The following is a 12874-nucleotide window of genomic DNA, read 5'->3' as shown; positions in this document are numbered from 1 at the left end:
GCCAACAGGAGAATACATACCATCCTCGACCTGGGAGGCCTAAATTCCTGCATCACCTACAAACGTTTCCGGATGGTGACTATCCCACTCATCCTGACACTCCTACACAAAGGGGTGTAGTATGTGGCCCTAGACCTAAAGGACACATATTATCACTTAACCATCAAACCACAACATTGAAAATTCCTTCGCTTCAAAATAGGCAAAGCCACATCAGTTTAAATCTCTTCTCTTCGGACTCACACCAGCCCCCTGCGTCTTCAAAAAATCCATGGCACTGGTGGCAGCATTCCTTCAAGAGTTCAGCTTTTTCCATTCTTGAATGACTGGCTGATAGTGGCAGATTCCCCATCAGAAGTGACCGCATCCATACACACCACCATTGCATTCCTCGACAATCTGGGTCTCACTGTCAATTACAAAAAATCCCAGCTTACCCTGACCACTGCTATAGAGTTTCTCAGTCTGTTTTTCCACACTCAACATGCCAAAGTGTTCCTCCCACACTGCAGGATCCAGGCATTACTTACCTTAGCAACCAAGGTTACCTCCAGCTTGGACCATAGGCAGGGACCCTACAACAACTTCTGAGCCACATGGCCTCCACCACACATGTTCTTCCACACACATGTCTCCGCTCACACATTCTGCAGGGTTGGTTCCTTCCTCTCTCCCACCAGAGAGACCACCTCTCCACCATCCTTCGCCTCCTTCCCCATGTATGACATTCTCTCCAGCGGTGGACGAAACCCTGTCACCTTTCTGTAGGTACTCCCTTTCATCCTCCAAAACCTACTCATATACTCACCAAGGATGCATCCAAATTGGGCTAGGGAGCGCACATCCAAGACCTCCATCTCAGGGGCCATTGGTCCCCATCCAAGGCCCAACATCATATCTGTTTCTTAGAACTCCTCGCAATCTACAAAGCCCTCAGAGGCTTTCTCCCTCTCCTCCACATTTCCGTGATTATGATAACAACAGACAATACCACAGCGAAAGTGTATATAAACAGGCAAGGAGGCACGGGCTCCAGAGCCCTCATGCAACTTACAATGACTCTATGGACGTAGTGCATTATACACCATATGCTTCCTCACACAGTTCATATTCAAGGCGTGGCGAACTCTGAAGCAGAGGCCTTGAGCAGACTCCGCACAGACACACACGAATGGCATTTGTTTGCTTAGCATATTTTTATACTGCCCAAAACTTATGTTTCTGGGTCATTTACAACAAAGTGGGCGGTTTACAACAACATAAAGAGAAAGAGGTGTTTAGAGAAAGAGGTGCTTCTTCCACAAATGGGGAGAAATGCCAGTCAACCTCTTCGCATCCACAGACGATGCCCTATGTCCCCTTTTTTGCTCCAGGGCAGGCAGGGGAACAGATTCCCTAGGGGACGCCTTTGCTGTCTCCTGGAAAGGCCTCTTCATCTACCTTTTCCCTCCAATACCTCTCTTGCCAAGGGTACTCCTCAAGATACAGCAAGCAGAACTGGACTGCATTCTCATTGCCCCGTGGTAGACTCACCGTCCATTGTTCCCCATGCTCTTTCGCCTATCCGTCGATGTACACGTGCCTCTTCCCCTGCACCCTCATCTTCTCACGCAAGCAAACAGAAGAATACTTTATCCCTACCTCCACAGCCCCAAGCTCACTGTGTGGCGGATACAGCCTCTTTTCCGGCTAGACTGCAACAGATTCTCCTAGCAGCCAGGAAACAATCAACACACACTTCCTATTCCTTGAAATGGAAGTGCTTCCAATCATTCCTTTCTGATAAGGCTCTACCTACATAGCCTCTGACTTCTGAGACGATCTGTCCCTATCTGCTTCACCTTAAGGAATCTGGACTTAAGACTTCATCCCTTAAGGTTCACCTGGCAGCAATTGTGGCACATATTCCATCTACTGTTCCCTCCTGATTCCGGGACCCCACAATGAAACAGTTTTTGAAAGGGCTTCAACGTGCGTTCCCAGACACCCCAATTATGGCACCAGCATGGGACCTCTCTTTGGTTCTCTCTTGCCTTATGAGTCCACCCTTCGAGCCTTTGGTGTCCATCGACCCCCTGAGTCCTTTCATGGAAGGTCGCCTTCCTTGCCGCTATTACGTCTGCCCTCCAGGTGGACCCTCCCTACCTAGTCTTTCACAAAGACAAGGTATTGTTACTGCCAGATGTCGCCTTCCTCCCGAAGGTAGTGTCTTCCTTTCGCTGTTCTCAACCATTTGTTCTTCCATTGGTTCTTCCTTTTTCCCTTCTCCCATGGACCTGGCTCAATGCAAGTTCCACACCCTGGATGTTCACAGGGCACTGGCTTTCTATGTTCACCGCATGACACCATGGTGAGCTTCTCCTGCTAGGCAAATCCACAGAAAAGTTGACATATTTTGGCTTACTCTCTCTCCCGCTGGATTTTAAACACTATTCAGCTAGCCTATCAACTCACAAAGATGCCTCTCCCTTTGTCAGTGAAGGCACATTCCACCAGAGCCTTCAATAGCCTTCAATGGCTCCATCACTCTGGACATCATCTGCCAAGCTGCAACCTGGTCTTCTCCTCTGTCCTTTGTCCAGCATTACACCCTAGATGTCCAGTCTAGCAGACACTTTGCCTTTGGGAGGGTGGTCCTACAGTCACTCTTCCCTTGACACCCATCTCCAGGTAAGCCTCAGCTTGCAATATACCCTATGGTGTAAGGCACAGAAGACCACACGGAAGAACGACAAGTTGCTTACCTGTCATTTCTAGTAGTCATCTGTGCTCTTACACACCCTCCCTGCCTCCCTACTAGTTCTGGTTCATTTGATAAGGAAGACTCAGTGACTGAGGAGCAGGGAGCACGAGTAGGTGCATATAGGGATAGGGGTGTGATTCCCACCTGAACTCAGAAAGCTTGGAACATTCTGAATTGGTCTCTGAGCAGGTGCAAAGCCCTATGGTGTAAGAGCACAAATGATCACTAGAAGAACCAAAGTTACAGGTAAGCAATCTATCATTCCAATCACTCTTACATTTATTTTATTTTGAATGTAGCAGTTTTTTTGCTAAGGCACTCAGGATGGTGTACACAGGAGTAATCTTACCCTAACAGCAACCCTGTGATGTAGATAGGACTGTGAGAGCAAGCAACTAGACCCAAGATCATCCTGCGCAGATTATGGCTGAGCATTTCCCGAGCCCAAGTTCAGTATTCAACCCACTGTGTCTGTCACACTAGGTCAGCCAACAACAGTGAATGAAAATCCCCTTACTGGATTCCAAATGAAAGCCTGAGTTTTCCAAGGAATGCATTTGCATTGTTTAGTTCCCAAGGACTCTAAGTGGGTTACTACAAATGTAAACATGATTTATTTATTTTAAACCCAAAAATGTTTTAAGGGTAGACCATTAAGGGTTCAGTCCAGACAATCCTATGCACTGGTTCTGCTGACAGCCATCAAGTTCACCAAGATTAAAATCCTGCCCCCAATATTAGTCAGTGCATCGAGACTACAGTCAGACTGGTTATTGCAAGTCACAAAAGTGAAGAAGGTTCCTATGGAATAGACACCAAGAAAGCCGCTTCTACCTGCCCTTCACATAAGAATAGCATTGTCAGGATATTTGACCTTCGAAAACAGTTGTGATACCATCCACCAAAAAGGTCTCCAGCAAAAGATTTATTCAAGTGAATGGGAGTGACACAAGAGCACTATCTGGTAGAGAATTGTTGGAAAGTGGACGAGTATTTTTGTGTTTTGATTATATTGTAAACTTGTCTTGAGCCTGGGATACAGTGAATGATCAGAGGCCAACAGATGCTGCAGCATTACTGAAGCCAAGCAGTCATAGACCTGACCAGTAATTTGGATGGGAAAACGCTACATGCCCCATGTAGGAGTAAAGTAGCCATGTATTTTTAAAGACTATCGTGAGCCTTTCAGATAAAACAGAGTAAGGAGTGACATAATATTAAGACAACAAAGAATCTTCTGGCATCTTAAAGACAAATAGCATAAGTTTATTTCAGCATAAGCTTTCATAGACTGGAGCCTGCTTCATCACATGGTTTCATCAGAAGTGGGCTATAGTCCACAAAAATGTATGCTGAAATAAGTGTATTTAAGGTGTCCGAAGATGCTTTCTTTTTTGCTAACAAAAAAACAGCTACCCATCTGGAAAATATAATGGTTATGCATGATGTGTGAACTGCTGAGGAAAATGGGAAAATGCAATTTTTAAAAAAGGTTTATGATTCTGCAATTAAATAGTATCCAACTCTTCCCCCGCCCCCCAACAGGTATTTTTTGCATCTGTGAGATCTGGAGGAAGTAGCCAAGTGTTTTTCATGACTCTCAACAGAAATTCCATGATGAACTGGTAACAAAAGGGCACTCAGTGCTTACCTTGACTCCAAGATTTTTAATTATAAAGAACATTGGAACATGTGGACTAACACTTTAGAGGCAGGTGAAGAAGACATCGTGGAACACGTTGCTTCCTTCCGTGAACACACCCACACTCACGCAGACACACTCCAAGAATGCGCACCTTTACTGTTGTGGCTTAGGAATGGAGGTTTACCCAAGATCACAAGAATGCAGCACTGTATTTGGGCAGAAATTGACAAGCGTGCAAGAGGTTTTGCAGAAGAAATCTCCTTGAGGTCTTCAGATTAAGCTGTGATCAAGTGGGTTATACTTTTTTTTTAATTTTACTTTTTTTTCTTTGTCCCTCTATTTGTAAGAATGGGGACAAGTGTCAAACAGAGTCTCTGTTTTTAATTTTGTCTGCCTGCTAGCATCGAATATATAGTATGTTGTAAGGTTACCAATTAAAAACTGGTGAGAGACAGCACAATAAATGTACCATTTTATCTTTGTGTTGGGAGGCCCTAACCATACAGCTGGTTAACTTTTATAAAATCTCTGCCTTTACCAACATTTCTGTGTTACTTTTACAAACAACAGGTTGACAAATTTTAAATAAGAGATATAATAGGATTTCCCCCCCTTCTTTGGGGAAATGGATTCTAAATGGCTAAACTGTTAGCCTTAGACTATAATAAAATCAAAGTACCAATTTTTTGTCAACCTGTCAGTCCATACTTCTGTATGGATCTTCATATATAATGGTGCTTGTTGAGAGGCATACCAGTGCCATCCTTGGCTGTCATTCCAAACGTTGGCCTTAGTGTTACTTTGCCTTTCCCTAAGCTGTAACATGAAATGTATCGTAACAAAATTGCAGGGTGAGAAGTGAATTGAGATCTAGGAAGATTCTGAAGGTTGACTAAAGAGTGCTCTAAAGCATCTGATGAAGGAGCCATCAAATTTGGATGTATCGTGTCTGGGTCCTGCCTGCTGTGTACAGTTGTACTTTGCTTTTAGGGGGCTGATTCTTTCAGAGACTGCTTTTATCCTCCAACTCCCACTGAAGTCACCATGAGCCAACAGCATTTACATCTTTACAAGGTGGGAGTCATCAGTGTTGATGGACATTTGCCCTCTTCCTTGTCTGTTGGTGTCCTGTTCTGAACATGAAGGAAGAAAGTCCTGAAATCATCATCCCTTGGTGTGTGGGATGCGAGAAGAACACATCACAAGAATATAGTAGACTGGAAGAAGGATTTTTGTTGACCAAGAATCTGATGCTTAAATCCACCCTTTGCTGCCCACCTATATAGCAAACACCGATATGTGTGCAGAAGTATGTATGTAATTCATTTGGGTTGACCTGTGTCCTTATATGCTCTGTTCAGATTATTTCCAATTTTAAGTAGGTTATGTACAACATTACTACTATCTTCAAGCATGGATTCCCCCATTGGTCTGTCGATGTAACAAAATTGGATCTGTGTTGCTGTTTTTAACCTACCTCATTTTATTTTTGTTTCAGTTAGCTTTTCCTTGTTACCGCCAGCAAACACCCAGAGAGTTTGGCTGGCTAGCTCCAAAGTTTTAAAGGAGAACACTCTCCTCAGTAACCAATCGTGGCTGAACCGACTGGCCATCTTTAAGGAGCAGGAAATGAAGACCATGCTGCCTGTTTTTAGTTTTCCTCCAACTTTTCCTCCATGCCGCAGTTCTCATAGACCAGTTGATGAGTCAGTGGCCACCATGCTGTGGGTTAGAGGAGCAGGCCTGTTGACAGGCTTGCAGCCTCGCCAGGATCACATGAAAGCGCTGACTGAACCATGTGGGGATGGCCACAATTTCCATTATTGGTGCAGCTTAGAGAAGAGTTGCTTCAACTGTGCACTGTCAAAGACTGCATGCTCAGCCATCACATGGAGCTGTGATCCCGGCTAGACTGCAAGCCTGATGGCCAGCCCAAACACTCTGAGGCTATCACACGAGGGGTTCACCAGCTGTACAAAGCAGCCCATTGAGGCACGCACATACCATTTCTAAGGGAGGTGCAAAACCCCTCTGGCCTGCTACCTGCTCTGTTGGTATGTGCAGTGAGAAAGGATCATATGTCTGTCACTCCCCAACCCTACCTCACTACTCCATGCAACACCAGTGACAGTATGCAACGCTGGATGACTCTTTGGGCTCTGTGCTATAGAGCAGGAATCCAGCCCAGTTGGGGCTCTGCTACAACAAAGTTATGCCTCTCTTGCTCTTTAAGCCAGACTGTTTAAAAATCCTCCACATGGTGGCTGACATCGTGACTAATGTGCTCCCACAAAGCTGTTGCGCTAGCTAGTTGCACTAAGTCTGGAGCTCGTGTTTCAGACTACTTTTGCACTCGCTGTGGTAGGCTTCATATGTTTTGCAAGGATCTTTTGCATAGGAATGCAGTTCCAACAATCTCTGTGCTTTACAGCAACTATGTGATCTTTTCGCACTAGTGCAACTTTGTTCGTTATGCAAGGGCAGCATTAGTCAGGATGTCGACTGGTGGCCTTTCCCAAAATCAATGTGGCAGGGGGAAACAGTGGCTGCAGTTTCTATCCACGGGAGAATGTATCAGTTTTGTTTCTATAACAAAAGAGGAAAAGGATCATGAATTGAGTCAGTAATACCGAGTCCAGCCACTCCTTCTCCAAATAGGTGTCCATTCCCTCAGGAAATAGAATACTGAGTCCACTCCTGGCTATTTTCACTAAAAATAAAATAAAAATTCGGTTTTATTTTTAAGCTACAAATTGAATTTAAGTGAGCAATGTTAAGTAAGCCTGAAATGAACAATTGACTATCTTACATACTAAATATTGCCATCGGCTCATTCCCTGTGCATAATGAAAATACATAAGTAGCCTCAAAAACTAGACATTGACCCCATTATTCTCCCCCCCCCCCCACTGCTCTGCACACACTCAGCTGGTCCATTGCTGTGTTTGCAACCAAGTAGCTCATTGTAAGTTCATTGTCCTGAAAATGATCTTTTTAATGCATTCGTAGCTGAATACAAGTTGATTCCATTTGCAAGGATGGCTGTATGCAAATCTGTACCAGGAGGTTAATGCAGAGAATCACAATAATGGAGTAAAAGAGCCATCTGGATCCACCCACCCTAAGAGAAGAACATAGAAAGTGAGCAAAATGCACCTCTAGCGTATCCTTGCCAGCTTTCAAAGAACACTCTTCCAGGTGAAGATGTACGAGAGGCAACTCTACTTAGGTGAATACTACCCACCTCTAACTTCCCAACATGCATTACCTTTTCCTGGGGTGCTGGGGTATAATTTTCAAGTGGCATTACTTTAGCAAGTGTCAAAAAGGAGGACAGCAGAGCCTCTGCCAGCCACCAGCACTTTAATTACCATACTACTTATGCTGGAGAAGAACAAAACTGTCCCCCCAGCCAATGCCAATGAGGTTGCCATAGCTTTGCCCAGGACTGCATATCATGCTAACTCACTCAGCAATAGGGCATGCTTCTTAGAATAGTGAGCCACCTAGATTCATTCTAGCAAGGGGAATTGCCCTCAGCATCTGGACAGAGCTAACAAAAAGCACCTCAGGAGTGCCCCTAAACTGGATGCTCATGCCAGGAGTGACAAATTGAGAGAGGCCTACTGTCACAGCAAAATATCTTGACAAAACTTTGTACCTTTGTGTTTAGTTAAATAAATGGGGCAGATGTGAAGGCTTAGTGAAGCACTTAAACCAAGAGCTCCCACTGATGGATGAGAAGTATCTCACATTTTATTGGGCCAGAATAATGGCCCAGTAACAACCATGCCCCTCTGCTAGTGGCCGAAATGAAACTTTTCCAAGGAAAATGGTCAGAAGCAAACCAGTGAGTGTTCTGTTCCCTTTGGTTCATTACTGACTTCCAGCATTCCAAGTTGATGTGACATTTTGAGACTGAGAATGCTATGGTTGGTAATAGCCCCACCACCACCACCAGCCATTGATGAAACCCAGCCCTCTTGTGAGACAGTTTCAAGCTCTGCCCCCTCTTATTTTCCAACCCAGTGATACCATGAGCCTTGTACAACTTCCCATGCCAAATGAGTTCAATCGAGCCCCAATGTGTAGGCAAAAACAACTTTCTGGGGTCAGTATTAAACCTACCACCTCTTGAGCTTGCTTTTTCTCTTCCCCATATACGCCTTATGTTTCTTTCTACTGCTGTAATGAGAGGACAACATGAAGAAGGAAAATATTCAAAACAAACTGAGCAATAATGTTTCCAACTCAGTTAAGCCACTATTTCTAACTGCTGGGGACTGGTATGAGTTAATAGCAAGCTTCATGGCACATGGCAACTGCCACCAGCTATTTTATGTCTTTGCTGTGGTTACCTTTTAAACCGGAAGCGTCTTATTAAATTATGTTGAAAACTTGATTGGTCTATTAATAACATTTTTCTTTCCTAAAATGGCAATTTCAAGTATGCATTGACAGGACAGCTGCTAGGATGGACCTTCCCACACTTTTTGATGTGAATTTTTATCGAGGAAATATCCAATTCCTTTACAAACTGGCCCAGTAAACTACACGACAATGACTGCTAACTGAAGAAACTATAAGCCTCTTCACAAGAGCAGCTAAACCTGCGTTATCTGCCTCTATCCCAGGGTTGTATGCTCATGTGAACCAGGGCAAAAATTCCAAGTTCTGGTAGTCCAAATCTGGGTAACCCTGCTTCTAACCCTCAATCTTAACCCAGGTTAGTGCAGAGCAGGAGCCCTGGGGTTGTTGATCTGTGTCTGCTTTCTGCTGAGTTTGCAGGTCCCAACAGTCAGCTGCCATGTTTGTTAGAGAGCGCTATGGCTGGAGGGACTGTGATCTGTGAATGTGCGGCTCTGATCACTTGTGCAAAATGGCTTGAATTGGGCTTGCCCCTCCTCCTTCCCCCTTGTGGCCAATCAGAGGGTGGCTGTGATGTAATGAGGTTTTCCCTTCCCCTGGCAACACAGTAGGCTGGCGTTCCCAGTGAACTTCCCTGATCCAAGCTGCCTCTGGAAGCAACAACCCTGTGTCCCCTGCTTCTTTCTCTCCTTGAAATCATTTAGTAAGCCAAGATGCATGATGAACTGCCATTGCATGGTGGGTTCCTGTTCCCCTCCCCCCCCCAAAGCAGCTGCCAATGAAGTGCGGGAAATTGCTCCATGATGACATCACACACAACCATTTGAGCCATTTTGGAAGGGTGGTATAGAAATTGAATAAATAAATAACAAACATGTAGCTCTGGGCAGAGGCCACCAGCTTATCAAATGCCTACATTTGGGTGTATTCACCCAAACGCAATAGTCTTTGTGGATCAGCCCCAGCCACACAGTTGGAACAACTGCTTTGAATAGTCCTGTTGTTAGCACTTCTGCTGTAGGGTAACATCCATTGTCAGCAGGCAAAGGAGAACACATAGTTAGCTATCTATTTATCAGTACTATTAGCACTATTGAGGCCATTTGCAAGAGGACCCCAAATCTCCATTGTCACTAGCATGGGTAATTTTATTTCATTTATATCCTGCCTTATAGTCCCAATGAGACACTCCAAAGCAGCTCGCAGAACAAGATTAACATCATTGTATCAACTGTGAACAGCTGAAGGAAGGATGAAGGTTTGCCCTCCATTTTTCCTTCAGGTTATCATGATTTATGATATTATTAGATCATTGTTCCTACTGAGTTGGGGGGGGGACAATTGCAGTTATGAATGACTGAACTACTGTTACATTTTAAACCTGAGGTATAACAAATCTAGAGAGCACGTAATGACCAGACTACATAGACAATAATCACATCCCCCTTTGCCACCCCCCATGGACATGGGGCCTGCCTGCCTTGGCATCTGCTGCTGCTCACCTGCTGCTTGCCCCACCCATCCTGTTTCCCTTTGCCACTACAGTCTCTGCATCGGCTCGTGTTCTCACTGCGATGGGGCGGCATGCTTGTGCTGGCATGGGGAACAAAAAATATAAATGAATAACCAGCTCTCAACACACATGAAAACAATCAAACATCTGTATAACACATATAAAAATACAATGACGCTACAAAATGGAAATGCAGCATACAATGGAAAAATAAGACAACAGTGAATAAAGGTATCCAGGCAGAGTCTGAGGTATCTTCAGAATGAAAAAATGCTGAGTACATGCAGTACAGATCATAAATCCTCAAATCCAAAAGGAAGGAAACGATGTACTCAGGACAACCACCCCGGGATAAGGAGCTGTTTCACCAAAAGCTTCATCAGGGGCTCTTTCCTATTAGTACAAGCTGAAATAATGATATGAAAACATAAAGCAATATCTATAATACAGTAAAGTATAACAGACTAAACACAAAAAACTCACATGAAATATAGAATAAGGTTTCTATGCATTTAAACTTATCCAAACATATTTGAAGAATCAGGGTTCACTTTACTAATGAAAAGCCAGCATAGATCATGAACAAAAGCAATAATTAACCCAAAATGTTTTTCAGCTGTTCCCAGAACCACCAGCTTCACAAAGAGATATAGCATGTCATAAATGCAGACCTCAAACATTATCATGTGGGACATAAAATGTAAAAGGTAAGTACTACCTATAAATCATCCCAGCAATAATTACAATTAGAACAAGCTGAAAAAGTAGTATGAAAAACATGAACCATTATATATAACATACTGAAGCATTAATAATAAAAAGCAACAAAACTTACATAAAGCAAGAAAAACATTTCTATACAATCAAACTTATCCACACATGTTAAAGCCTCAAGGTTCACCTAACTAATGAGAGCTCATCACAGGTTATAAAAAAGGAGGAAAAATTAACCCAAAAGGGTTTTCAGCTGTTCCCAAGAACTCAAACTGCACTTAAAGGAGTAGCCTATCATAAATGTTAACATCAAACTACATCACATAGAGCGTAAAAATCAAGAGGTGATTGTTAGCTGTGAGTCGTCCCTTCACTAATTACAACCCAATAAACAAGGTGCAAAAAACGTACCGTACCACTGAGGGACCGAAAGGGACCGAATAAGTACATGTGAAAAAAGCGAAACCACAAAGAACTAGAAGAGAACCACACCAATCCCAAAATATATGTATATTACTGCCCCAGGCAAAAAAATTAATGCCTCAGAAGCTGTAACCAAGGCAGAGGAAGAGAAATTAAAATTAAAATTAAAAAATTTCTACTTGATGAACGTGATTATGATTCATGCAGAGTCTATAACTGGATGGCTCCTCCTTGGTTTCGCCGTAAATCTGTCTCTTGTAGAAATCCTGTGAGTTCCGCGGAATATACTGATACTGATGAGTCCATTCCTTCTGAGGAAGAAGGTCCTTCATCTAGAAAATGCCCCCTTTTGGACAGAGTTGTTAAAAATAGACCAGAAGATTCCCAGCATTTTTTTTCACAGGAATCGCTGCCCTCGCAGCCGAGCCAGACCTTAGTTGTTAACCTTAGCAACAAGCTTTTGTCCCCACATCAGCTCAAGGTTTTACAGCTTGGGCTGGGATTTGTTCCTACTCCTATCTATGTACCATGACTTTAACACTCGGGTTGACCTCTTCAGGTTAACTAGATCTATAAAATTGAGAATGTGTGTGGGGCGGGGGATGACAAAGAGATATAGCATGTCTTTGTGAAGCTGGTGGTTCTGGGAACAGCTGAAAAACATTTTGGGTTAATTATTGCTTTTGTTCATGACCTATGCTGAGCTTTTCATTAGTAAAGCGAACCCTGAATCTTCAAATATGTTTGGATAAGTTTAAATGCATAGAAACCTTATTCTATATTTCATGTGAGTTTTTTGTGTTTAGTCTGTTATACTTTACTGTATTATAGATATTGCTTTATGTTTTCATATCATTATTTCAGCTTGTACTAATAGGAAAGAGCCCCTGATGAAGCTTTTGGCGAAACAGCTCCTTATCCCGGGGTGGCTGTCCTGAGTACATCGTTTCCTTCCTTTTGGATTTGAGGATTTATGACCTGTACTGCATGTACTCAGCATTTTTTCATTCTGAAGACATCTCGGACTCTGCCTGGATACCTGTATTCACTGTCTTCTTATTTTTCCATTGTATGCTGCATTTCCATTTTGTATCATCATTGTATTTTTATATGTGTTATACAGATGTGTTTGATTGTTTTAATGTGTGTTGAGAGCTGGTTATTCACTTACATTTTTTGTTCACGGGTTTTGCACTTTTTTTCCTTTTCCCATTCCGTGGACCCCGGTTTTTCTTTGTGGTGGCATCATTTCACTGCACAGGCAAAGGGAGGTGAGCTGGGCAATGTAAGGGTGGGGTGGTGGGGGCTGCCATGAAAGCAAGCAGCCGGAGTTACAAAGACAGGCAGCAGTAGGGGTCACCTCAGGGGCTGTCTCGGGTCTTGCCCCAGGGTAGTCCCCAGTGTCCTGAGCAATTGTGTGCATGTACAGTTCCCCCCAAAAGGAATCAACACCCTTTAGAAAATGATG

The 12874-nt window shown here is 43.5% G+C and overlaps 1 protein-coding gene and 2 long non-coding RNA genes across 13 annotated transcripts in view; 2 read left to right on the top strand and 1 right to left on the bottom strand.

Annotated features, from left to right (window-relative positions):
- Nucleotides 1-8790, top strand: part of TNIK (TRAF2 and NCK interacting kinase) — a 413952-nt gene extending 405162 nt beyond the window's left edge. For all 11 annotated transcript variants that reach the window (XM_053305179.1, XM_053305184.1, XM_053305182.1 and 8 more), the window contains one exon: nt 4289-8790. In XM_053305179.1, coding sequence (XP_053161154.1) covers nt 4289-4372 — 84 coding nt within the window. In that variant the 3' untranslated portion in view covers nt 4373-8790. The remainder of the gene's footprint in view (nt 1-4288) is intronic.
- On the bottom strand, nt 7106-11236 carry LOC128349175 (uncharacterized). The gene is made up of 4 exons (XR_008318603.1): nt 11105-11236; nt 10259-10349; nt 8517-8573; nt 7106-7509 (listed from the first exon to the last, which is right to left on the bottom strand). It is a non-coding gene; the product is annotated as an uncharacterized LOC128349175 (long non-coding RNA).
- Nucleotides 11237-12061: 825 nt separating this feature from the next.
- Nucleotides 12062-12544, top strand: LOC128349177 (uncharacterized). Its single transcript, XR_008318606.1, has 2 exons — nt 12062-12193; nt 12271-12544. It is a non-coding gene; the product is annotated as an uncharacterized LOC128349177 (long non-coding RNA).
- Nucleotides 12545-12874: the final 330 nt, after the last annotated feature.

This window comes from Hemicordylus capensis, chromosome 3 (assembly GCF_027244095.1).
Source record: "Hemicordylus capensis ecotype Gifberg chromosome 3, rHemCap1.1.pri, whole genome shotgun sequence".
NCBI classification, from domain to species: Eukaryota; Metazoa; Chordata; class Lepidosauria; order Squamata; family Cordylidae; genus Hemicordylus; species Hemicordylus capensis.
This window is presented reverse-complemented; position numbering and strand designations above follow the sequence as displayed.